Genomic DNA, 26,518 nt, shown 5'->3' on the forward strand with positions numbered 1-26,518 from the left:
CAAGCTACAATGAACAATTAGGTCTGCATCCAGGACTTGTATAGGTCTGGGGTCAGAAAAAGTACAGGTAACAACTCTGCAGACCCCTCACATCCTGGACAAAACCAGCCGCCACAAACACAGTTTTTTTTCCCCCAGGCTGTCCGATGAACACTTAACAGTCAAAGTAACCTTTCAATATCACGCCCATATGCAGTATGTTTTGTAGAAACATGTAAATATGCATATTTACAAATACATATTTCTATTTTCCTTTTTTGTATATTTGTTCTTAAAGTGTAACTCACACCAAAATAAACTTTTTTTTGTAGATAAACTGTATAAACTGTGCTGAAGGGGGCAATCTTTATGTTACTGGGCCATTTTGTAACATTTTAATGAAAACTTGTTTAGTTCTGCAGTATTTGTCTTAAAACCATCTTAGTGCTGCCCTCTTAGGGTTGAACGGTGGCTACTGCAGTTGAATTTTCCTATTGGTTCAAATGGGACATGCCTTCGTCATCATAGTCCCGCCTTTAAGTAAAAAGCATCTCAGTCAGCTGCACTTCTCCGTGGCGAGTCAGAGTCAGGAGTTGGATCACAGCATTACTAGTAATTATTACTATTACTATATTATTATTACTAGCATCTGTTGCTACTTTAAACGTTAGCCCATGTTAGCATTTTGATGCTAACATAACTTTACCACTCAAAAACTGCACCCGTTCTGTCATCCACTGCCTCAGCAGCACCTGCTTTGGGCATCGCTGCACCGGCACCATGAGCCAGTGATTTGAACCGATAAGGCTCAGGCCCGCTGCGCTCCACTAACCTCTGTTGATGAGGTTGGTGAAAACCTTCCACTTCAAAAGACCGATCCGTGGCTAAATCACTTGTGTTCCCTCTTCACGTCTCCGTGTGTCACTTTCCCTGTCCACAGCCCTGCTTAACCCCCAGCGCTCATCCCCACACTTAGCCGTGCACCTCGGGGTCTCCTGGCACTTTGGTGGCATTTTTCAAAATGTGTCTTGGGGGCATTATGTTTTTACATCGGTGTGAGTTGAGCACAAAGAGGAACCAAAATCAAATGCCTTGTTTGTGTGAAAAGAACTTGACAATTAAAGCTGGTTCTGATTCTTTGTACATAACCTTCATAGCATGGGTGCACTTGTGCGGTGTACCTGGCTCCTCTTGTGATGCTTATGGAGCAGAAAAGTGTGACCAAAGGCCTGAGGCAGCTCGGCTCAGCTAGGAGTCACATTATATATGACAAAATCAGATGCATAGAAAGGTAATGCTGTATTGTAACAGAAATACACAATGCAACAGCATTATGCAAAACACTTCTGTTTTTATACAGTCCTCAAATGCCGTACCATGGTACAAACCTGAAACTAAATGAGGTTTTATCTGGACCCATATCAACACTGATTGAAAATATTTGAAATATTCTACAATATATACACGTATGTGTATCAATTTCTATGAAGAAAGCTCTTTTAAAATGTATAGGACATGCAGTAATATGGCAGGAGTGGAGAACAAGTGATAGATAAGTCTAAGAATAGTAATAAAATAACATAAATGTTCTTTCATTCTATGAAGAGTTTAAACTCTTTGTAGTATGCAGTGAATATTAAAAGTCTACACAGCCCTGTTAAAAGGCTAGATTTATACAACTTTAAACCAAGCAAATCCTTCAGAGGGAAAAAGGTGTCAACAGCCTTAAAATAATACTTTCTCGAATCATCTTTTGATTTAATTTAAGCAACCAGTCTTCTCTGTGCTCACCTGCCAAGAACAAATGCAGGAACTTCTGCACTGTATCTCTTGGACTCTCCACATGTATGGACTACCAAATAAAACCAGCAGACCTGGTTGAAATATCTCAAAACCTCGTCAGCGTCAGAAGAAAGCTTTTAATTTTCCTATTATTTTTATATCACCTGGCACTTAAACAGGGGTGTGACATTTACATCAGAGAAAACTAACATTCAATTAAAACAAGACTTTCAATTGAAACATGACTAAACAGAAATTATTTGAGGAATCATGACCACCTTAATTTTACTGCACAGAATATCAATGATAAAAAAAGTCATTTAGTCCCAATTCATCAGACGCTGAGGGGAGCAAAACTGTAGCATTGTATGTGATTGGGCAGTACAGATTTTATTAAAGGCATAGTTTTTATTCAGTAAAATAAACAATTCAGGAACATCAAATCAAACCAACAGGCTTAAAAAGAGCATCTACCCCAAAGCTGTGAGGGCCATCACCCCCTGCTGAGAATCAACTAAATCACCAGCCCAGTTTGTGGTGTGTTACATCTTTACAAACATACCACCGGTTCCACAGGTTCTTGATCCAATGTTAAATATTTGCACTGTCTCTCACAGGTTAATGTCTATTTTGACACTTTAGTTTCTCAGGGACGTTTGTTTGGACCTCCATCCAAACTGCACAGTGCTGCAACTTGAAGATTTAAATGAATTGCATGGTATCTTTCATCATCCTGTAAACTGACTGCTACCAGCCTTTTTGTCTCGAGCATCAATTATCTTGGACATTTCAACTTGAACATTTGAATTATTGATGACTATTTGCATACTTTTTAGCTTCTCAGTGAGCGTTCGTCCGATACACTCATGCAACTATGCAGTAACCTACGTCGCCTGTAAAGTAATTGCTATCTGTTGTTTTGACTCGAGCACAAATCTTATCAAATGCTAACTATTTGCAAGCTTTAAACTTCTCAGAAAGAGTTCTTGGCACTTTAAAAAAAGAATGTGAAAACATTATGTCTGTGTGTATTGTGTAATCTATGTGCATTTTGAACCAGTGTAACACATAATGACAATAACTAGTCTTGATTCCTGATTCTATACTGTTAAAACAAAGCCCCACCCTAATACGCTTCATGTTACTATTTAGCTCCTCAAAACAAATAAACCCAAAAATGCAGGGACAGACACACTTTCTCAGCAGGAGCCAAACTCTACCAGTCTGAAGATATTCGTGAAAAGAAAAATGACATCCTCTCAGATTATGACTATGTGGCCATCACAGGTGCTCTTTGTGTCAAACACACACAGCATACTTATTTAACAAACATATATGGGTGCAGCTGCATATCAAGCTTTTAGATACATATATATATATATATATATATATATATATATATATATATATATATATATATATATATATATATAAATATAGATATATAGATATAGATAGATAGATAGATATAGATATATAGATATAGATTTAGATAGATATATAAGGTTGATATGCAACTACAAGTCGATTCTACTGCAGCTTCAACCTGAACATTTCCTCTGTGCGTGGTAGAAAATAGATGGGCAGGGTTAGAACAGCCATAGGTCAGCTCGCTGCATAGCAACTGGATGCCACAGCCGGAAAACTGACCTATGAAAACACAGCGTGTTTGTCTCTGAGCGAGCTTCCGTAATGCTGACAGCCTCCCAGCCTTGAACAGTGGGAGCCCTAATCACAGTGACACATAGGCATCTATGGCATGTCAACAGATGTCAGATATTCTCACTGATACGAAAATGCAGATTCACCCACGAGGAAGGTTCCAAACCCATTCCTTTCGTCCAGAGTGGCCTGGCGTCAGGGTCAGACCCAAAACCCCCCTTTTTAAACAGATAAGATCTCTTCTATTGTGGTCATGATTTGTAAAACGTACACGTTTCCAGATATCAGACGGGTGAGGAAAGAAGGAGACAGAAAGCAGGATGAGACAGAGACAGGGCTGCCCATCAGCAGGGAGGCTTGTACTCCAGTTTGATGACTGTAGCAAAGTGAAAATAAGCTCCACTCACATCTAAGCACCATGAAAATGAGGAGCCACTTCTAGCACTGCAGGGAGGGGCTGGGGCAGGGGGGGGGGGGGGGGTTCAGTAGAGTCTGTGACTTTACCACACAAAACTCACGCTGCTCTTGCTGTAGTTAAATTGACAGTTTCTCAACAGACTGAATATGACGCTTCCGTTCTTTGCTTTGTCTATTACTATGTTTAAGTGATGATCACCATCAAGTTGTTTAAATTTGCTTCATATCATCACAACCCGGTTAATGTTGTGCATTTATTATATTTATCTTACACTTAATATTCACTGCTGTACAACACACAAACACCTCAGATTTGTCGCTCCACCAACATTGTTTGCGCTGCACGTTTCGCTATATTCCTCTATTGCCGCGTACGTTTACTTCAAGATTTAGTTTTGCTTTTCCTAGCTTTCTTTAAGCATTTTGCCAAATTCTCAATCCAAAGGGAGGAACCACTGAAAGAATCCAGCAAAGGTGAGGAACACCGGCCCGGTTCAGGGCAAGCCTTGGCAGACAGATCCCCTGTTGGTGATCAAACGCCGTTTATCCTTCCAACCCAGCGAGACACAGGTGAGGGACGCCTGGACAGAAGCGCTAATGTGTTGAGTAAAATTAAACAGCGTCATCTGACTCAGTAAAGCACTCAACTCCTCTACTTCCCTGGCAATTCTGGAAGCTGCTTCCGAACCTTAATTATCTCCCTTTCCCTTCTTAGACTAGCATTGAGATTAAAATATTAGGCTGTAAAACCCCTTTTCTTCAGGATTCTTAACTCTCAGACTTTAATCAGTTAAACGTTTATTAAAGTGCACCTTAATAGCAGAGCTTTGTTGTTACTCAATACATTTGTTTATTCATGTTTCTTTATGTCTATGTAAATACGTAAATACGTGCACTGTCATTTGATCAACTATACGTTTATTTCTTGATTGCATCACCTTTACCTTCTTAATTACAAAACTAATCACCAGTTTCTTAACATTAATCTAAGTGTTCATTTTAGTGTTGATCCTGGATAAAGCCTAATCCTGAGAAACATAGAGCAATCTCCTTGCTACTTTTTTTCTGTCCTATAAATTGATGAATAGACCAGAAAAAAAATCATTCTGAGGTTATGAGAGTGGCTTGTTTTTGATAAACTGTGAGAAAGCGATAGTTTACCATGACTTATACACGCTGCATCATATAATCATCTAATATTGCCAGCTGAGGTGTGATGCTTATTGGTTCATAAAAAGAAGAAGAAGAAAAACAAGCAAACAATAATAATCTTAATAAAAACAAGCCGGACATCAAAATGCAAACTGATCGCGTGCCTTCAGGAGCTACAGATCGTCATCAAACACCAGTTCTTACTTTTGACAGTGAGGTACATGGACTTGCTGACATCAGCTCCAACGTCGTTGCTGACCTTACACAGGTAGAAGCCACTGTCATCCTCCAGCACGTGTTTGATCAGCAGCGACCCGTTGCTCAGGAGCTGGATTCGAGAGCCGCTGTTCAGAAGGATGGGCTGAAACTGGGGGACGCCGGCACCTGATGCAAGAAGATTAGGCAGAAAAACATTGGTTTGGCAAAAAAAAAAAAAAGGATTTGCGCAGCTCATCCAGCACACGACGCACATCTGTATAAGGGCTGTGCGTGTGTGTGTGTGTGTGTGTGTGTGTGTGTGTGTGTGTGTGTGTGTGTGTGTGTGTGTGTGAGAGACCATGCCTTTGCTTTCACAGATTTGATAACAAAGTCTGTCAGATTTAAAGAGGACTGTAAACATGTTTCTGAACACAAGGCCTAAATCCTTAAACCGTCAAACAGCTGCTGAGCCGAGCGAAACCAAGGCCTGAGCTGCTGGAGTGATGCAATAAGGACAGACATAATGTTCGTGTTCAACATGATCGGCGCAGGCTGGAAACATCCGGAAAGATAGCGGAGAGCGGAGCTTAGCGAGCCGATCTTTGAGTCGAGTTTGTGAAATTGCTACTTGGTCAACAAAGTTGTGCTTGTTAAATAAAAAGAAAGCGTATTGCATGAATTTTTTTGGGTTCAACACATTATATTTAGAGCAAATAATGGATTTCAGATGGTGTTTTTACTCGCCTGCCTAAGAGGACTTCTTTTGTGAAGTGGCACAGAGTAAATAAAATTAACTGGATCTTACCTGAACTGTGGTTATAATGTGGTTGACAATAATTGAACTATCTATCCATATTAAATTGAGTATACTGTGTGGACATGGCCTGTTCCTATAGAACATTTCTTCATGACCTGATGTGCTGTGCCCACAATATTTAGCATTTAGAAATTAGAAAAGCTCCTGTACAAATACAAACATCTACCAAGACAAAAAACAACTCTGTAGCCGATTTTTTTGCGTGCGCTTCCTCTTGTGTGACTACATATGGTTGTTGAAGTAAGACTGATAGATGTATTTAATCAAGCAACAGTCTTTCTTGATTAAATACAGATCGATTTTCAGCAAACCAGATAGTTAGAAATTATCTCCGGCCAACAAAATGCAGGATCTCTGAGCCCTGATTTTGGAGTTACCCTCGCATTAAATGTCAATCTAATAGTACTCTTAAAATAGTTACAACCATGTTCAGACTGCATGGACAATAATGTTATGTTGACTGATGAGCCTCATGCTATTTCCCTGTGGTTTTTATAAATTACGACTGTGTGAGTGGGCCGGTTTCTTACAGTAGATGGGGTTTAAGGTTTAATTCCCAGCATTTAATACTTGCAGAAAACAACATTTTGTGTGATAATATACATGGCTTATGTCTACAGAGTGGGGTAGTTGTAGTTCTAGTGACTTGCATTAAAGGCAGAGTGAAATGATTTGTTGTTGCCAATTAAAAACACAGACCAGTGGCAAAAGTCAAGTGGTTTTCATAAAGTGTCCAGTAAGACAGGTAGTTGTGTGATCCACTGAAATATAGAGTCCAGATAGGGCTAACTGTGATACTAATCGCACTAAACATTACCTACTGTTACAAATATTTAAACACAGCTCCATACCAGGAACCTATTCTCTGAACAAACAAAAAAATCGGTCTGATAACAAATGATTCCTTCGGTTCAAATTAATTAAATTTTACCAGATTTCTTTTCTAAATCGACAACAACTCTGATGTGACCATAGTACCTCGTGAAAATGTCCATTTTTATGTAACATGTCCTCTGCTTTTACTTTTGAATTTCTTACCGACTCTTGTTGTATTTAGGCCTAAATGCAGGTCTGGATTCCCTCTGTTCGCTTTGCTGTCACACTAAAAAGTTTATATCATACTATTTATGAGATCAGACATATATAAATACAAAAAAACCCCTGCTCTCAATGATGATTTCAGTTATTAAGGTAAAGAATCTTCTCAAACCACTCTGACCCTACATAAAAAAGTAATTGCCCTCTAAACCTAATAACTGGTTTTGGCAGCAAAAGCTGCCATCAGGCGTTTGTGATAACTGGCAACGAGCCTCGTCTCCACTGAGGAGGGATTTCTGGCCCGCTCTTCTGTGCACAATTGTTTTAATGGAGCCACATTTGATGCTGTTTTTTTAGGCATGACGAGCCTGTTTAACATCACACATGTTAATGGGATGTTCATCTCCATTCTTTGACTAGGCCACTCTGAAGCCATCATTTTATTTTGCGTAAAACATTTAGAGGTGGAATTCCCGGAGTTCTTTGGTTGTTATAATCTAATTGCACTTGGGTTTAAGGTCATAAATGAATGGCCTCATGTTCTTCCTTTATCATTTTTGTGCAATGAGAAGAATTAATTAATTAATTAATTATGTCACATCATCCAGCTCCCTTACAGTACCTCCACCATGTTTGGCTGTCGATATGATGTTCCTCTTTTCAAATCTGGTTTTACACCACATGTAAAACTTTTAACACCGCGTAGCTGTGTGGTCCTCTGTTTCCTTTTTAGTTCATTTTTTGTTATGTACAGCACATTGGGAACATTTTCTGTTGTTAAATGTGCTATATAAATAAAGTGGATTGAATTGGATTGACATATAACGGGTCAGAGTCCTTCCAAAAAGTCTCCGTATGACTGAATCATGAACACTGGCTTTGATTGAGGCAAGTGCTGGAACGTCCATTTCTGTGCTATGTTTTGTCCATTTGTAGGTAACAGCCCCCACGGTGGTTTCCTGGAGTAGCAAAGCCTTAGAAATTACTTTGGAAACCTTTCCAGATTCATAGATGTGACTGTGACTCTTTCCTGTTCTTGAATTGCTCTATGTTGGGGCATGATGGGATAAATTCTGAGAACTTCCTATCAAACAGGTTCATTTTGGAGCACAGTCTGTAATGCAAATTAAGTGATCTGTCTGGTCTATTTTGATCTATGTGTTCTCCAATATATTAGCTTGAGATCTGTAAAGAGCACAAAACTAAAGCCTGCCGCCTAGTCCACATTGTGTTGCTTCCCTTTAAATGTGTAAAGCTAATTTTAAATGCTAGAAGAGACCAATGCATTCAGCACGATCCAGAGTGATCAGATCCAGAGTTAATCAGGCCTGATGGCTTCCACTCACACGTTCACAGACAGAGCCCATCAAAGACAGGAAAACGCGTCTGATTCTTTTATTCCTTTGATCATGGAGGACTAGCTGGCATGCACACACACTTATGCAAACACGCTCTACTCTGCTGTTCTTCTTCTTTCATCCCAGGTTATATGGATGGTGGAGCAAACATCTGGGCCCCCCCCCCCTCTTCCTCTGCACGGCTCAAGTGGCTGAACGCACCTGCCGCCACGCTGTTTCCCACTCCATCTGCTTCAGTCAGCCTGCGTCTCACCCTGATTTTTCTAATGACTGAGGTGGATACTCGGCAAGCCCTCAACTTATCTGTGCTTAATGTACCTTTGGAGTGCTCCCAAACAATAGTGGGTGGTGGGTAGCCTTCGGCGGAGCAGTTAAGGGTCACAGTTTTCCCATAGATCCCATCTTGATCCTCAGGCTGAACCACAAACTGAGGAGGAACTGTGGACAGAGACCAACATGCAAGAGGAACAGGTCATCGCTATGCACAATGCTTGCACGAATTTAACATGACACAAGTGTTTCTCAGGTGTTCGTTTTAGGAAGGAACTTTAAGTCAGGATTGATATAGGTCAAAAATAAATATATGCACCGAGAAATGAGATGGTGACTGGATTTTCTGCCTGCATAGGCCCTGATCAATGGTCAGCAGGTCAGAAACAGGAAATTTGAATATTTTCCTATTTGGTTTCAGAGAGGTGTTCAAAAACGAAGTCAAGGGGGTGACAGATGTAGGAACCTGTTTGAATGAACACTGTAATTTCTTATATATGCAGTTAGGGTAAGACATGACGTGTCTGAAGTTCACTCAGGCTGAGCGGGACTGAACAGAGCAAGACTTTCAGCAGATAATAGCAAGGTTAAACATTTTCCCAGGAAAGCAGCTCTCTTTCATCCTTTTGAGCTTTCAGGTTTTTTTTTTTTTTTTTTTTTGTTACAAAGAATGATGGATTTAATGATGTCGACAGCCTTTTGGAAATCAGCATTCTCTATAAATACAGCGTCTGTTTACTGTTTTGATGCCTAAACCCTGCTTATAACTAATATGAAAGCTAAAGAAAGGAGTGTGAAACAACCTCTGCTTCTCAAATAAATTATTAACGATCACTCTTGCACTGCACAACATGTTTTCAATTGTCTACCACTGACATTGGCATATCAAAGCTTTACAAAAAACTGGAGATCAGAAATCGTCTGTAAAGCCCTCGTTGATGAATCTCTAGTAAAAGCCTGCGGGCACACTGCTGAAGGTGACATCAAGGTTAAAGTTTGCTTTCCGACCTCGGACAATGAGCTGACTCTGGTGCTCCACAACGGCGGCCTCGTTGCGAGCGATGCAGGTGTAGTTGCCGTTGTGGTCAGGGGTCAGGTTGTTGATTCGCAGCGAGCTGGTGAAGTCGATGTTGTCGACCGTCACGCCCAGGCTGATGGGGATTGGTCGTCCATCTTTCTGCCAGGTGATGTCCAACGGCCGGTCGCCCGACATGACGACGCACGGTATGAACACGCGCTGGCCGATGGTGAAACGCTGAAACTCAAAGGGTTGGATGTAGGGAGGGACTGCAGACAAGAGGAAAGAAAAAAACACCAAACGCCACTTTTCTTTAGGGGTTCAGATAATCGTATAAACATTTTTGAACAGGTCATTATGGCAAGGCTGAGGATACTGTGTGAGACTGATCAAGATCCACCTTGTCTGGATCCAGAAAGTCAGGTCCCAGAAAGGGATGGGTTTGTTAGAAGATATACTGCCTTGTCCTTTGAACTTTTACACATTTTCATCACGTCACAATCAAACTGCAATGTATTAGGTTGGAAAGATCAACACAAAGTGTCACACAACTGTGTTATTTTTGTGTGGCAAACATTTTTCAACAACTTCACAAAAGGTTTTCTTGAATCTATCACAATATTGTGTCTTTTTATTGAAAAATGTAATAACTATTGAACTAAGTTCTACAGTCAGATAACACAGCTTCTCACTGAGCACTAAATTATTGAAATATGTTTTATGTGTGCATTGTATTTATTTATTCACCATACCGTAGCTGAGTTTAATGAAACTGTAAAATATGGTCTCATCCCAGTGCATTTAACCAAGCCTTATAAAGTACAGGCAGATTCCTAAAACGACTCCACCGCTGAGTGGGTCAGAAAAAGGAGTCTGGCTGCAGAAGCACGTGGGTTATGTGATAATAATAATGTATTCAAATCGCTTGCTCTGTATTCTCTGGGAAACCTCCGACCATCGCATAAGTCATCAGCTAGTGTGTCCAAGCGAGTTCAAACAGCACTGAAATACGCAGCACTTTAGCAGCTTATTTAATTCAAAACAAAGTGGAGATAATGGACTCCAGGGATTCCCCCCCAAAACACTTCCGCATTTTAAGCATGAGCGGAGTAAATTAACAAATGCACTCGCTCGCTAAAGCACCACTGGGAAGCCTGGCTTTATATCATCACTCTCTCCAGTGCTATCAGTCTCTTTTTGCCCCGGTTTCCTTTGCACCATGGGAAAGTGTTTTATAGCGACAACAAGACACCTAAATGGAGGCATAATGGGGAAGCCCTTTTTAGTAGTATTTCAGTCCTAAGATCTCAGAGGAGGTCAGTCACTCAGCACAGTAATATCATGAATGAATCATCCAAGCTTATATGCCTTGATACAGTGACTTGACTCGCCTAATAAAGTGAACTTCTTCCCCTGGGAATTTTATCGCATAGATTTTAATTTACAAAGCTGATCCTATCTGTTTATTGCATGTAGCTGAGAGCAGAGAGGCTAAAGCGCAATGGCACCTGTTTATAATAAAACTCCATTATGTAATCAGTTTTATAAAGTAAGTGACTTTGAAGGAAAGACATGGTATCACCCCCACTTTTAAAGACAATACAGCAATACAGGAATATAAACTCTTTCTTAGCATTTCTGGTCCTGTTGTAGGACCATCCAGTGGCACATAATGACGGCAACATGAAAAAAAAAATCCAGCCTGAAGGAGACGATGCTAGATAGAGGAATATTTCCTTTTACACTAAATTAACTGTATTTTGATTAAAATCTAAACACGTAGGAAGCTCCCTGTTGTTTCTATGCACAAACATGAAATAAAACAGAATTTAAAAAAATGCTACATTTATAGTTTTACTTCAGTACCAACGTAACAAGGTCCTATTAAAACTACAGAGTCACTTATTCAAGAATTAATTCCAAGGCTAACTTAGCAAGCGGTTTTAACATAGTTTGTTTTTTTTAATGCAAAAATACATGAACTATAAAAGAAGTGCATCTATAATTACAACAGAAAATCCCTGGCTGCCATGTTCAGTTAGCATATGGAAACAAACCTTGCAGCTCTTCCCCTCTGGAGGAAATTACGGCTCTCGACTGACAACAGACCCGTTTATGATTTCTCTATGCGCAAAAATACATCCTCCCATTCCTAACCTTGATGTCCTCGTGCTTGTTTATTAAGTTGGCGTTGTGCGTATGAGGTGGAGCCACTAATAGCCAGTTCTGAGTTAGCTCCAAATCCAGAGAAAAATACCAAACAAGGCGACAGTGGAATACATCTTGACAATGTTTGCTAATTTTCTTGTAGGCTTGACAAAGGCCCATGACCCACTGAAAACATTTGACCAGTCGAGAAAAACTGTTCAAACTCAATGCAGCGACATAATTACTGATACAGGTTAGATGTTTTTGACTGACAATAGAAGTACAGTTAAACAGTCAAGTACTTAAGCTATTTGTTTTTTTTTGTTTTTTGTTTTTTTTTACATGTCCCATTTTACTTTTGTGACTTAGGTTTAACTAAGCATAATTTGCTATTGAATACTTGAATTTCCTCTGAGGACATTATTTCTGTACCAATAAACTAAAAGTAAGTTTTTATACCCACTCAAAAGTTTAATCCAAAAGGAGAAAAATTTTCAAATGTGTCACATAAACAGTGACTAGCGTCCCACTGTACCTCAAAATCGTCCCAAAACACATGCACAAACTATTTATTGCAAGTTTAAAGGTATTGTGTACTGATTGAGCCAATGGATTTAAAAAAAAATGTCACTGTTATGATTTGAGGTGATTGTAGACATAGTTAGCTTTTTAAGGTTAGACTTGTAATTTGAGATGTGACAGTAAAAAATGTTTTTTGTTTCATGAAGAGCATTTCACACTTCCTACATTAACATAAAACAGCACCTACAGGTCAGCCTGAGCTTAAAGGTGGACAAACCCTTTCTCTTGAAGCCTGCTGTACTCACCTCTGACTCGAACATGGACACTCTGGGACTCCATCTTGTTGGGCTGCACCATCACCTTGCAGTTGTACTCCCCAGCATCCCCCTGCTGCACGTTGCTCAGCTTCAAGGTCCCATTATTCTCAAAAGCTCGCTGGCGGTGGTTGGACGGGAGCAGGACTGAGTTCTTGTACCACTTTATGGAGTAGTAAGGGTACCCGATCACTCTGCAGTGAACAAAGGCGTCCCGTCCAGCAATCGCTGTGATGTTTTTCATTGGACGGATGCTAGCACGGCCTACAGATGGGCAGAGATTGAGAACAGGTTCTCAATTCAAAAACACTGAAGGAGACGGGGTTAATTGTTATCCCATCCAACCAGCTGCAACGTTGGCTACACTTTGGTGAATAAGCTAAGTATGCGGTAAAAAAGTATTGGTCTCGCTTACAGTTTTGTCACACTTTCATGTTTCAAATCATCAAACAAAAATGTTTATCAATTATCAGACAAAGATAATCGGATTAAACAAGTTTTTCGGTTTTTCAAATGATTTATTTATGAAACAAAAAAAGGTCTCTACACCAACCTTCCCTCTATTGAAAATGTTATTTATACATCATTAATGTAAAAACTGAAAAACTTGTATGTTGATAATTTCCTTAAAAATGTTTATTGGTTTATTTGAACATAGACGTTTGTTATGTTATTGCTTTATTTTGGCTGTAAATTGCTTTGCAAAGTAATTTAGCTTTTTGACTGGGACAAAATAAAATTTGATCTTCTATCTTCTTACTTTTGCTCATGGGAAACGTATAACAAAAAGTGACTGTTTTTGTGATTTATGCCATGGTGCAGTAAATAAAATCTGAAATCTTAATTAAGTATGATTAGTCATACTTCTTTGTTCTCTTTCACTAGCCACACTCAGGCTTGATCACCTTTAGATCTGTAAAATCAACGAACCACTTAACCAGATCCTGACTTACAACATGAAGTAGGCTGAAAGATCTTAAAGTAATTAACACCAGATGAGGAAAAAATGCATTGCCATCAGTCTGGAACGCCTTGCGAAGATCTTTCTAATGGTCTCGGATCCCAATGAACCACAGTGAGAGCCACGATTAACAAATGGAACAGTGGTGAAACTTTTGCAGGAGAAGCCAGCCTACCAAAATTACTCCAAGAGCGCATAAACGACCCATCCACCAGGTCACAAAAGAACCCAGAACAACATCTAAATTTCCTGCATCTAAATTCTGACAAAACCGAAGTTGTAATCTTTGGGCCAGAGTCCTCAAAAAATAAACTTCTTAACCAATCACTTAATCTGGGTGGCATTAACCTGGCCTCTGGTAATAAAGTAAAAAATCTTGGTGTTATTTTTGACCAAGACATGTCATTTAAATCCCATATTAAACAGGTTTCCAGAGTTTCCTTTTTTCACCTCCGGAATATCGCCAAAATTAGAAACATTCTGTCCAGGAGTGATGCTGAAAAACTGGTCCATGCATTTGTTACTTCAAGGCTGGACTATTGTAATTCTTTACTATCAGGAAGTCCACAAAATGCAGTTCAAAGTCTTCAGCTGATCCAAAATGCTGCTGCAAGAGTTCTGATGAAAATCAACAAGAGGGATCATATTTCTCCAATTTTAGCTTCCCTTCATTGGCTTCCTGTTAAATCAAGAATAGAATTTAAAATTCTCCTTCTAATGTATTAAGCCCTTAATAATCAAGCTCCATCATATATCAGAGCTCTGATTACCCCGTATGTTCCTAACAGAGCACTTCGCTCTCAGACTGCAGGTCTGCTGGTGGTTCCTAGAGTCTCTAAAAGTAGAATGGGAGGCAGATCCTTTAGCTATCAGGCTCCTCTCCTGTGGAACCAACTCCCAGTTTTGGTCCGTGAGGCAGACACCCTGTCTACTTTTAAGACTAGGCTTAAAACTTTTCTTTTTGACAGAAATTATAACTAGTGACTCATGTTACTCTCAGCTACCTTTATAGTTTTACTGCTATAGGCTTAGGTTACTGGAGTATATCAGGATCTAATTTTCTCACTATATTGAGTTCTACTGTTCTTCAATTATGCATTATGTGTTGTCATTTCTGCTTTAACTTTCTGCTCTCTCTCTCTTTTCTTCATAGTAGGTACACCTGGTCTGGCGTTCTGTTAACTGTGACATCATCCAGAGAAGACGGCTCACCCGCTACTACCATCTAATGTAGAACAGATTACTAGATCAATGTGTGCTTCTGTGCTTTTTTGTTTCTCTTGTTGTGTCTCTGTTCTGTCTTCTGTAACCCCAGTCGGTCGAGGCAGATGACCGTTCATACTGAGCCCGGTTCTGCCGGAGGTTTTTCCTTCCCGTTAATGGGTGGTTTTTCTTCCCACTGTCGCTTCATGCTTGCTCAGTATGAGGGATTGCAGCAAAGCCATGTACAATGCAGATGACTCTTCCTGTAGCTCTACGGTTCCCCAGGAGTGAATGCTGCTTGTCGGGACTTTGATGCAATCAACTGGTTTCCTTATATAGGACATTTTTGACCAATCTGTATAATCTGACCCAATCTGTATAATATGATTGAACTTGACTTTGTAAAGTGCCTTGAGATGACATGTTTCATGATTTGGCGCTATATAAATAAAATTGAATTGAATTGAATTGAAATTATAGCAGACTTCACTCGCCTCAGCTAAGGCCACGTTTCATGACTCAACTATAGGCGATGGACTGGGCAAAGAATAAAACATGGCCACGGGATTTTTTTTTCAAAACCAAAGCTAACCAGAAAGAACACAAACACGTCCCTGAAAGCATGTTGATGATCCTCAGGATTTTTGGAACTATATCCTTTAGACTACGATAGTGAATCATTTTGAAGGGTGTGCATCCTCTCCCCTTTGGTGTAAAACGAAAGGCATTGCAGAAAAAAGAATATCATCCTGAGAGTCAAACGTTCTAGTTATGGTGTGACAGTCTGGGATTGCTCTGCCGCTTCATGAGCTGGACGACTTCCATAATTGATGGAAATCTGAGTTCTTCTGTCTACCAGGTAAAGTAATGCTGTACCACAAAGTACCAGGTAAGGTTTTACTGACTGATCAAATGAAAACACTCCCATATGACTGAATTAAAACAATCCTTCAGAGAAAAGTGAAAGTAGCTCCTTTATAGGGATGTAAAAATATCATTGTCATTTATCAAGGTTGGTTTTGTCTGATAAAATTGTTTGTTTGATGATCAGAAACATTGTACAGAGAAAAAAAAAAAATCAAAAACAAAATAAATCTGTAAGCGAGAAAACACTTTTTCCTGCCACTACATATTTTCTGCCTAGCCTCAGTCATGCTACCTGCCACCAAATGTGCTGCGAAGCTGCCGCTGTTGCTGTAGCTCAAGCTCTGAGTGTAATTAAGCATAAGGCGGTAAAACGACAAGCAGATTAAAGTGCGCTAACTGTCTGAAGGAAATGTAACATTTAAATAACACTTGCTCTTATAACTCAACTATAATACACTCAGCGTCTAATAAAATGTAATGCATTCAGAGTCTCATCCTGTATCTATTAAAATGGAAACAGAGTAATCTCTTTAACATCTGTTAGCGAAAAAGCTGGGCTGGCTGCTTGAGTAAATACATGCAGACGCAGACACACACGAATAGTCGCTCGCACTCACAACCACGCTGCCGATGAATGTGTTCAGACAGAGGAAATATATTTGTCTTCTGGCTATTTACAAACCATATTCAGATAAATGCATGAGCAAAAACCCCAGATAATTACCTTAACTTATGAATACAGCTATGATCATACTTGTAATAATTCATAGCGACTACAACATTATACATTATTCAAGGCTGAAAGAAGAAGAAAGAGGCAAACTCAGCCCATTGAGAGGAGCCTTAAAGGGAACATCCATGTGATGGGATTTATCAAAGCAAATAAAATCACTGGGCAAAAATCTGATGTAAGCAAACATGAAATAACCTTCAGACAAGCAAATTAGAGAACATTAACCAAATCTAAAAAAGGAGATGAGCAGCAGTTCACAGTTCTGTCCTAAACAACAGCAGTCGTTCCAGCACCGCAGACACACACACAAAGAGACGCACAGTTTGTGTATTTTTGTTCTTGGAGGAGCTGATTTGACAAGCACCTCTTACGTTTATTCGAGCCTGGTGGTACACGACCCCGGCCGAGTTGCTGCACGTGCACCGATACAACCCGCCGTCCTGCACCTGGGTGTGGGTCACGTTGAGCTGGCTGACCACGTGGCCTTCGTGGGTCTCGTAGTGGCCCAGGTGGTGGTGGGCGTCTTTGATGACGGGGTCGTCGTCCAGCGACCAGCTGCACCTGGGAGGCGGCGTTCCCTTCACGTTGCAGACCAGGAAGAGGGGCTCGTTGGGGTTCACCACCTTCTCGCTGAAAGAGGACAAGATTTTCGGGGTCCCGTCTGCATTGGGGGATGAGGCAGAGCACAGCGGGGGAATGAAACAGAAGGTCAGTCAATCAAAGCATATGTTAGGCATATGTCCCTTTAACTTGCATCAGTATCATTTGACTCAGTTTCACTGGAACAATTGTTTGAAGATCTTCCTGTGCTTTTGAACCAGAAATGTATATTTGCAGGTATATTTTTAAACTAAAATTAAAACTAATCCTCAAAGGACCTGTAAAATTTAGACATTCACATTTGTTTAGGATTGCCTTCAACTGTTGTAGTTAAACTGTTTTACTGAAACATCATTAGTTTGTAGTCCAAATGTTTGCTTTTAGTTTCTATTTTCCCATGTTCTATTTTGTTTCTACATTTTATCCCCACTTGCTTTAATTCTGTTTTTTCTCCCTATATTTTAATCATGTAAAGCACTTTGCATTGTCTCTGTACTGAAATGTGCTATACAAATAAATTTGCCTTTGCCTTTAGATAAAATGAATTACTGAACTTCAGTACTACTGAACTTCAGCTCAATGTATGGAAGTTTAATTTAATTTAATACAACTTTTTTATTTTGTTTTAGCAAATTCCCCTTTGCAACTCTTATTGACTTACAACTCAAATAAATCACCAGCGATCAACAGCAACCGTGTTTGTCTACGGAACATTTGATAACTTTATTCATATATAGCTCTGGTCTGAGGTCACTATAAATTCCAGATTATTCTTTGGCTTTTTAAAGCAGCACCGTGTAAATTATTAGCCACCAGGGGCAGTAGACCTGAACGTTCTGCATTCATATGGGTTTTCATATAGGTTTCAAGGATTTATTTGACAACTTTATTCATATATATAGCTCTGGTCTGAGGTCAATATAAATTCCAGATTATTCTTTGGCTTTTTAAAACAGCAACGTGTACATTTTAGCCACTAGGGGCAGTATACCTGTAATTTAAAAGGTATAGCACCCCTAAAGGGCACTGGCAACACTGCACCGTCCCAAAATTAAACAAGTCTGCTTCCGTGTTTGGGAATCTGATAGCAGACCCATGTGGACCAGCAGACTGAGAAGTCATGGCGTTATTAGTCAAGACAAGACCACATTCACCCCCCTATATTATATCTTACATCAGAGAACCAGAAATATGTCTGATCAAGTAAATTTGGTTTTGTTGGTACTGCAGTCTGAGCTCAGGGTGCCATAAACTAGAACGGGTCATGTGACCTAGAGTGGCACTCTGACTATTTGGCTAAAGGTCCAACAGCAAGTCGCACTTCAACCACACTCGTTTTTGTTGCTGTCTGAACGGTCTTATCTTAATTCCGGGTGGATATTTCTGATCACTCCGCTTGTCAGATTTGGCAGCGCTTATTTAAACTGGTTGGTTTTCTAGCAGAGAACTAGATCTATAATCATAGTCCATATATTTTTAACAGGGCTGAGGGAAAGCCATCCCAGACACGATGTTAGCTTTATCAATTCCAAAACCAGTTTTACATATGGTTTCGACAGTCTTGTTGGAACAACTAATTAAGTCTAAATACCAACCATCTCACATAAACTGTCACCCGCAGATGAAAACAAATTGGTTTGGATGTACAAGAGCACCCCAGACTCGACCACCAGCGAGGCTTAAGCCTAGAATAAACTGAACCCTGCTGGAACACCAGACTCACTGTCTACAGAGACTTATTTAACACTTTCACCCACTGAGATCGTGCCAACCTAGAAAGAAGCTCCTGCTCCAAAATCAGCACCCGAAACAGCAGAAATGCCTTCCATGGAAATGTTTTATGATAGTACAAGGCAATGATTGCTCACAAGAAGAAGAAGGTCTGGAGGAGCTAAGGTGAGGGACGAGCTTGCTACTGGTGGTACTGGTGCAATAAACGGACCAGACCGCAACTCTATGGACTATACCTGAAAATCAAGTCCATGATAGGAAACCAACCAGTTTTAAATCAGCTCTACCAAAACGTGGTCCACCATCCAGTCAGGGTTATGCCAGCAGCTTCCATGCTGTGTGTGTGTGTGTTTTGGATATTTTGTCACACTTTCCCCTTTTTTTAGATCATCTAACAAATGTTATCAAACAAAGAAATAAGTAAAAGCAGTTTTTTTCTTTCATGCTTTCATTTCATTCGAAAAAAGATTACAGGTTAAATAAATCATTAAAATGAATGATTTATTTAATAGGACTCTCATGTCAAGGATGATTGCGTGTGAACCCCTGAGCATTATCAAGACCTAAAACAGCTTTTCAATGTGGATCTAACTGTAAAATTAGTAGTCAGCGCACACAGTCTCTCCTCTTCACTGTCTGAACACCTCTGTGAACCAAAAACAATAAATAAAATAAAAACCCAACTTTTATTTAATCAAGACTCCCCGGTTTATTTATTATTTTTTTTTAAATCACGAGCAACGGTCCCAGGAGCGTTCCTCTCAGACATGCAGTGTGGTTGCCTTTTGAAATCTCTCCGCCCGCCTGCAGTTTCTCTCTGATAATCTAGCCTTGTTCCACGTGATTATAGATTATCAATATCTTCTTCTTACGCCTCCCCGACCGCAGAAGACAGTTGCCTAAGCAACACTGCCAAGGTTGGACATGAGCTTGCATGTGCTTTTGTATGCGTTTGTGTGCAGTCTAGCATGGTGATATTTGAGTCGCCATTGCACAAAACCCATGTTAACATCCGACTCGTCGATTATGCGTGGAGCAGTCGCTAATTCGTCTGCACACATAGGCTTTTAGATTAAAGGGGTATTTTACCTTCCAGGATAACCTGCACAAAGTCTTGAGCAGACATCTTGCCCTTCCTGGCGAAGCACTGATAAGCTCCGCCGTCACTTTTTGTCATTCCCTCGATGATTAGGTTCTCCCTGTTAAGCCCTGTGAAACGAACATTGTTTCCAGGGTAGATGATCTCTCCGTTGCGATACCACGACAGCTCGTACTCATCGGAGCCACTCACGCTGCAAGACAGAGACACCTTGCTGCCAACACTGCCTTTCACCTTCCGGGGGCTGACCACTGCTTTCAAGGGCTCTGAACACACAGAGAACAGAGAAATACTGTCGCGGAAAAGTTGTTTTCAGATGTTTGGCTGGTTAAGAGAGAAAGATAGGAAAGGTTGTCAAAAGTAATTTACTTTAGTAAGACTTACGCTTAACATACAGGCGTCCCATGACCTCTGCGTTGCCGTAGCTGTTCCACACTTCACACACATACGTTCCCGAGTCGCTGGGCTGTGCATTCTCTATGAGCAACCCTGAGACGGTCTGGCGAAAGCGACTGTCGGGCTCCAGGGGGCTGTTGTCCTTCAGCCAGCGGTATTTGGGTGTTGGGAAGCCGGAGGCCTTACAGGGCAGCTCCACTCGATGGCTAATCTTCACCTCCCTGTGGTCAAAGCCGTCCAAAATGGCTGGCTCAGCGTTAGTGGGGTCTGGACGGAGCAGAGAATTTGGAGAGCGTCGCCAGATGAAGATAAGATTATGATCCAACACTAATAGATGGGGTCAATATTTAGTCCTGTAAACTAAGTATTCTTCTGGGGTTTCTTTTCGAGAGAGTCGTCGCCATCTGTGGTGCCTTGCAAAAGTATTCACACACCACACAATTATCATCCCACAACCTTTAAAATCAAATTATTTTACCAAATGGTTATGTCATAATTTAATCGCAAAGCAGTGAATAATAGTGAAATATAGGAAAAATGATATATGATTTTGATATATGTATTTAAAAAAAAAAAAAAAAAACTTTAAAGTATAATGTGGATATGTATTCAGCTACCTTTACTCTGATACCATTAAATACATTCATCTGCAATTGCATGCCTTCTGAAGGCCCCTGATTAGCAAATCATGTTCTCCTGTGTGCAGTGCACTCTCAGCAAGAGTAAAGCTGTTCTGTGAACCCCCAGAGAACATTAGTGAAGAAAGAGCATCATCAAGAGCAGAAAGCACAGTGGACGGCCAGGGCTAAAGATCTGGAGAAGTTTAAGGCAGGGTTAGTTTAGAAAACAATATCTCAAACTTTTAACAGCTTACGGATCATTCTAACTATCATCCAAAAAGAGAAAGAGTGCAGCCCAACTGCACACTGCAAAAATGGATCTAAAAATAAGTAAAATGTTCTTAAAGTTAGTGTGTTTGCCCTTGATTTGAGCAGGTAAATAAGATTATCTGTCAATGGAATAAGTATTTTGACCCCTAAAATAAGATAATTAGACATCCTGCACTTGAAATATGATGATGGAGATGAGTTGTTCCTATTTTAAGTACAAAAATCTTATTCCGTTGGCAGATAATCTTATTTACCTGCTCAAATCAAGGACAAATACACTGATTTAAAGAACATTTTACTTATTTCTAGTTCCGTTTTTGCAGTGCAAACCCACCAAGACATGATCATCCACCTAGACTGAGAGGCTGGGCAAGGAGAGCATTAATCAGACAAGCAGAGAATAGGTTCTGCTCAAGTCTGGAGGAGCTGCAAAGGTCCAAAGAGTTAACATGGATCCACAGAACCTGCCGACAGGACATCAATTAGTTGTGACGGAAGTCCCATTTGAGGTCTGCTGCAAACTATATGATGGACACACCAACATGTGAGAGCATGTGCTCTGGTCCGATGAGACCAAGATGGAACTTCCTGGCCTACATGCAAAACCCTGTGTGGCGATAAACTAACACTGTCAAACCAGTTGAACCAAGTTCAAATATGGCGGCATGCTTTCCTTCTGCAGGGATCTGGAAGTTAGACTTAACAGGAAGATGGATGGAGCTAAGAACAGGACGATCCTAGAAGAAAACCTGTTAGAGGATGAGCAAAGCTTGAGATGAATGCCGGTGTTCACCTTCCAGCACAACAACAACCGGATCTGCAACGGGATGGTTTACATCAAAGTGTATCATTAAACTGATTGAGTTCAAATCCAAAGCTAAGCCTAAATCCGACTGGTGAGACTGGACAATAGCTGTTCACGGGTGTTGCTCTCGTCCAACTCATCTTGAGCTTTTTGGTGAAGCAGGGTAGAAATGTCAATTTCCTGATGCACAAAGCTGATAGAAACATGCCTCACAACACTTGCAGCGGAAGGAGGTTTAACAAAGTGTTGACTCAAAAGGAGCGAGTAGACATGCCGGCCACACCTTTTCTCATTTTAATTTACTTTAAAACAAAGTTATATTGTTCTTTTTACAATCATGCACACCTTTGTAATGGTTTGCTTGATAATAAATAGCAATAATAACACTTAGTTTTGTAGTGGAGATGTGACAAAATGCTAAAATGATCAAGGGGCATGAAAGCTTTTGCAAGGCACAGTATGTATAAGATGGATAGGTTTCACTCTGATTCTACATCGCTCTGAAACACATTTTATTGACTTTTTTTTTTTTGGTCAACCTAATTCCAGTGTGAAACCAGCATACTGACCCGACACAATGAGACGAGCGCTGTTGCTCTGGCGCGTCTCGCCCGTGTAGCGGTGCCGTGTTGTGCAGCGGTAGTTATTTAGGCCATCCTCAGGCAGGACGTCCACAATGTACAAGGCTCCCGTAGATGTGATGAGATATCTTTGTCCTGGAGCAGAGAGAAGAACAAGGGGAGAGACATGAAGGGCACCAGTCTGTAGGACTGTTACACAGATTTCTTTCTCCGCGGGATAACAGTCAAGAATAAGGCTGAAAGCAAACAAAACCCTTAGGAAGCTTCTTTGATGACAAACAGGGTTTGTTATGTATTTAAACGGGCAATGTTAGCTGCGCCGGAACATAAAACAGAAACTCGCTTCACAGCGAAAACAGCGGTGTCGGAGTAATGAATCCAGATCTGCATATCTCACGCATCTCTGATCTTTAACAGCTTTCATTGTCTTTGTGTTCCTGCTTGCACTGTACCCTCGCCGGTGTCACTGTTTGATACAGAAAGCCAATTCTTCTTTGGCTGTCACTGCCAGTTCCTTAAGTGCAGTAACATTATGTTAATTCAACAGATCAAACCGGGCTGAATGGGGTTGTCAACATCCATGAGGTAATAAACCTTCCTCTGCAGCATCAAATGGATCCTCACGTTCCCATGGGAGCAGACTGATGTCAGAGCTGATTGAAAAAGCAATTTAAAGGAGACTGTCAGCGCTGCCGAATGGTGGATTTTCTAAGGCGGCGACTGCAAAGAAGGCCTTCTAGGCCGGAGGAGGAACAGTTTTAGGAACTTTGAGAACTACAGAGACAGCGGCAGATTAAAGTAGCAGCGCAGAAATTAGAGTGAGGCGCCTTGTTTTCTTCTTCAGATTCTTTCAGCTGTTCTTTCACCCAACACGGGCATAGATTTAAAAGGTTCGGAGCTGAATCTCTGAGACAAAATCGTAAATGTTCGTGACATTTTTTTGGGGGCATTTAAGTCTCTGGGTCATCTGCCGTTTAGTCAAAAGGGGATCGGATCCAATCAATTGAAATATGGTTCAGTATAAAGTCTTAAGCCAGTTAGATTCATTGAGAGTGAATTATGCTCACATCTAAGCTAATTTATGACTATCGTCACCCAGTAAATTTTAAGATACTTCTCTAAAAAAACAGAAATAAGCTTTCACACCGTGGTTAATGTACATGGGTGGGAAAACTTTTGTTTTTTCAAAGGTAACAATAAAAGCAAGTATAAAATCTTCCAAATTAGTGAAGGAGATAAATTGACTCTGAAACCTTAGCTGTCTCAAAAGACATCAGTAATGTAACTAAGGTTTTCATAATTAGAAGAAAGAGGAAGCTTTTCAACTCATCCAGTCATTCTTCAGATATACACTATACCCTATGAAGGTAAAACAAAAACAAAAAGCTTTTCATTGCTACCTATAAGGATATCTAAGTGTGTATCTCTAAAAAGTTAACACTTTAAAGTTACCATCAAAAATAATGAGCGATAGACTAATACCACAGTATCACGTTCACATATAGAAGTAAAGTCAACACGGACCAGCGAAGCAAATCTTTTCAACAGAAAGAACGGATTTATACTACGCAGCCAGCTTTTGCACACCTGCGGAAAGGTTTTTGAAATAAAAACAAACGGTGCATCTTGCAAAGATTGCACAGATTGAGATCGCATGTTTAAAGTTCTGCATCACCACAGAACTGCAGATATGGCAGACTAGCATGACAAAAGATATCTGCCTACATTGTTTATTCTGTGCAGTTAAATCAAGGAAGGATGGAAGTAAGATGGAAGTTAGAAAGCAGCTACATCAGATTGGTTGTGGGTGGTTGGTTTTAATTTTCTGTGTAGTCCCCAAAGAGAACCCCCCCCCCCCCAATAATAGGAGATTAACAACATTTGTTTCACCACTCTTTTTTTTTTTTGTACACTACAGTGTAAAAAAGTGTATTTTCCAAACAGACAGGAACAAGCGAGTGGATGGTAATCTTGTCTCTGTGTGGGTGACCAAATTACATAGGGCCTTATGTAGGCCTTGTAACATCATCCCCTATAGATCAGACAAAAACAACCATATGTCAGGGTATAATTACAGTCTTTCTCTGTGTTTCATGTTTCAGTGGCAGGCTGCTGTACGCTGCTGCATTACAATATTTCAGGATGGAAATGTTGAATTATGACATAGCCTGGACCAAGTTGCTTATAAAAAAAAAGCTAAAAAAAAAACTGAATCCCAGATAGGATTTTGCACTTATATTAACATCATATTATGCTGTTTTAATATTTAGCTGGAGACTATTATGACTGAAAGAAGCAGAGCATGCTTGATTCGAATGCATTTTATGCGCATTTTTTTTTTATGTTTACACAGGCAAAACGAAACCAACCTTGTGGGGTTCAGCGAAGTGGGGGATTGGGGAGCGGGGAGGGTGGGTGGGCGGGAGAAAGGAAACTGCTCAGCTATTGTAGGCGCTGACCTAGATAGAACCGACAACGGATTCCACGGATATGATGTCCTAAAGGGGTTTCACGGGTTTTACATACAGGGCGGTTAGACGGGCAACCAGCAAGTGAAATCTATAAACAGAGGGAGGGTGCGCTGGCGTGTGTGTGTGCGCGTGTGTGTGTGTGTGTGTGTGTGTTCCCAGCAGCCATGGATGCATACCAGAAAGCAAGACAATTGGTAAGATAAATTGTTTTCACTGCTTAGGAAGGGCCGTTTTTTTTGTTGTTTTTTTTTGTTTTTTTATTCATCGTTATTTTGATATTTTGGTTTTATCCCACCTCTTCCTTCATGTCGGCTCTCAATTGGGTTCATACAATTTTGCATCTTTGTTAGGGGTTGCATAATGAGAGGATAATTGGAGCCTAACCCTGTAACAAATAACTTTATGTCTAGGGGGAGCGAAAAAAAAAAAACCCTGAAAACGGTGCATTGTGACGCAGAAGCAACACCCAAATTCAATCACCTCCTCCGAATCTATCCCCATCCATGCCTCGCTTCTCTTTCTCCTTTCTGGCTTCTCCATTTTGATTCAGTGCTGGCCCTCTGAAATCTCACTGTGGAATCCATCTTGAGTGAGACAAAATGGTATTTCCCTCCAGCCGCTGTGAGCTGCAGCAATTTTCTCCTCAAGCACCCCTTTGCTCTTGCAATACCGTTCTAAACGTCAGCCTTAAGTTATTGTGTTATGACAAAATAAAGTGAAGGCAGAAGGGACAGTGCAGCGGGGAAGAGATTTGAAATGTGCGCTATTGTGTTTCTCTTTAATTTCTTTGCTCTCTCTCTTTTGCTTAAAGCATCAGCTTTTAGAGGGATTCTTTTTTTTGTTTTTTTTTTGTGCGCACATAGGAGTGGGTGTCGGAAACAAAATGTGAGGTAATTTAAACACTTGAATGCAAGAACGTTCAAATGCACTGTAGTGCAGTGGAGTGTATAAACGGTTTTGGATTAACTAAGGAGCTAATAGAAGTCTAAGTTCCCAGATGCATTAAAAATCCTCTTTGAAGATATTTCGGTGCTATTGTCAGACGGCGCGGAGTCCCTCTCTCCATTCATTCGCAGCGGTGCCGCTGCAAAGTGAAAAAGTGCTCCACTCCACCAGACACACTTTATCTAATCATCTCCACTTTGCCAAAGACAGGATCTAATACAAACAGCGGGCTCTTCTTCTCAGCGGGCTAAATAAGCCCGGCCGTACGGAGGAGCCGGCGTCGCACTGCCAACGTGCGCTCCGACGTCTCCGTGGTTCAAACGCATGTCGAGCCGGTGTGATCTCAGATGACAATTTAAAGACTGAATTAGACAAACTAGCAACATTTATACCCTAATTGGCCATGCAGATTGCACGACTGCCGGTGATTCATACGCCTGCCAAAGCCCCCCGAAATGAAAGTATTTTTAGAGTTTATCCTGGCTTTAAAAAAACAGCTTGGTGGGATTCAAAAAACAAGATATTTATTAGAATAAATATATTTAAATGAATCTAGTCTTT

General features: G+C 40.5%; 1 protein-coding gene across 6 annotated transcripts in view; it reads right to left on the reverse strand.

Annotated features, from left to right (window-relative positions):
• Nucleotides 1-26,518, reverse strand: part of dscamb (Down syndrome cell adhesion molecule b) — a 162,169-nt gene that overhangs the window by 39,128 nt on the left and 96,523 nt on the right. For 5 of the 6 annotated variants that reach the window (XM_021322707.2, XM_036150101.1, XM_036150102.1 and 2 more), the window contains exons 4-11: nucleotides 22,530-22,676; nucleotides 20,254-20,532; nucleotides 19,860-20,135; nucleotides 16,804-17,100; nucleotides 12,667-12,939; nucleotides 9,682-9,960; nucleotides 8,722-8,841; nucleotides 5,197-5,376 (exon numbers count right to left, since the gene is read on the reverse strand). In XM_021322707.2, coding sequence (XP_021178382.2) covers nucleotides 5,197-5,376; nucleotides 8,722-8,841; nucleotides 9,682-9,960; nucleotides 12,667-12,939; nucleotides 16,804-17,100; nucleotides 19,860-20,135; nucleotides 20,254-20,532; nucleotides 22,530-22,676 — 1,851 coding nt within the window. Of the gene's footprint in view, nucleotides 1-5,196; nucleotides 5,377-8,721; nucleotides 8,842-9,681; nucleotides 9,961-12,666; nucleotides 12,940-16,803; nucleotides 17,101-19,859; nucleotides 20,136-20,253; nucleotides 20,533-22,529; nucleotides 22,677-26,518 lie in introns of those variants that run through there. The other variant, XM_036150104.1, reaches the window with a different exon arrangement.

This window comes from Fundulus heteroclitus, chromosome 18, assembly GCF_011125445.2.
Source record: "Fundulus heteroclitus isolate FHET01 chromosome 18, MU-UCD_Fhet_4.1, whole genome shotgun sequence".
Lineage (NCBI taxonomy): Eukaryota > Metazoa > Chordata > Actinopteri > Cyprinodontiformes > Fundulidae > Fundulus > Fundulus heteroclitus.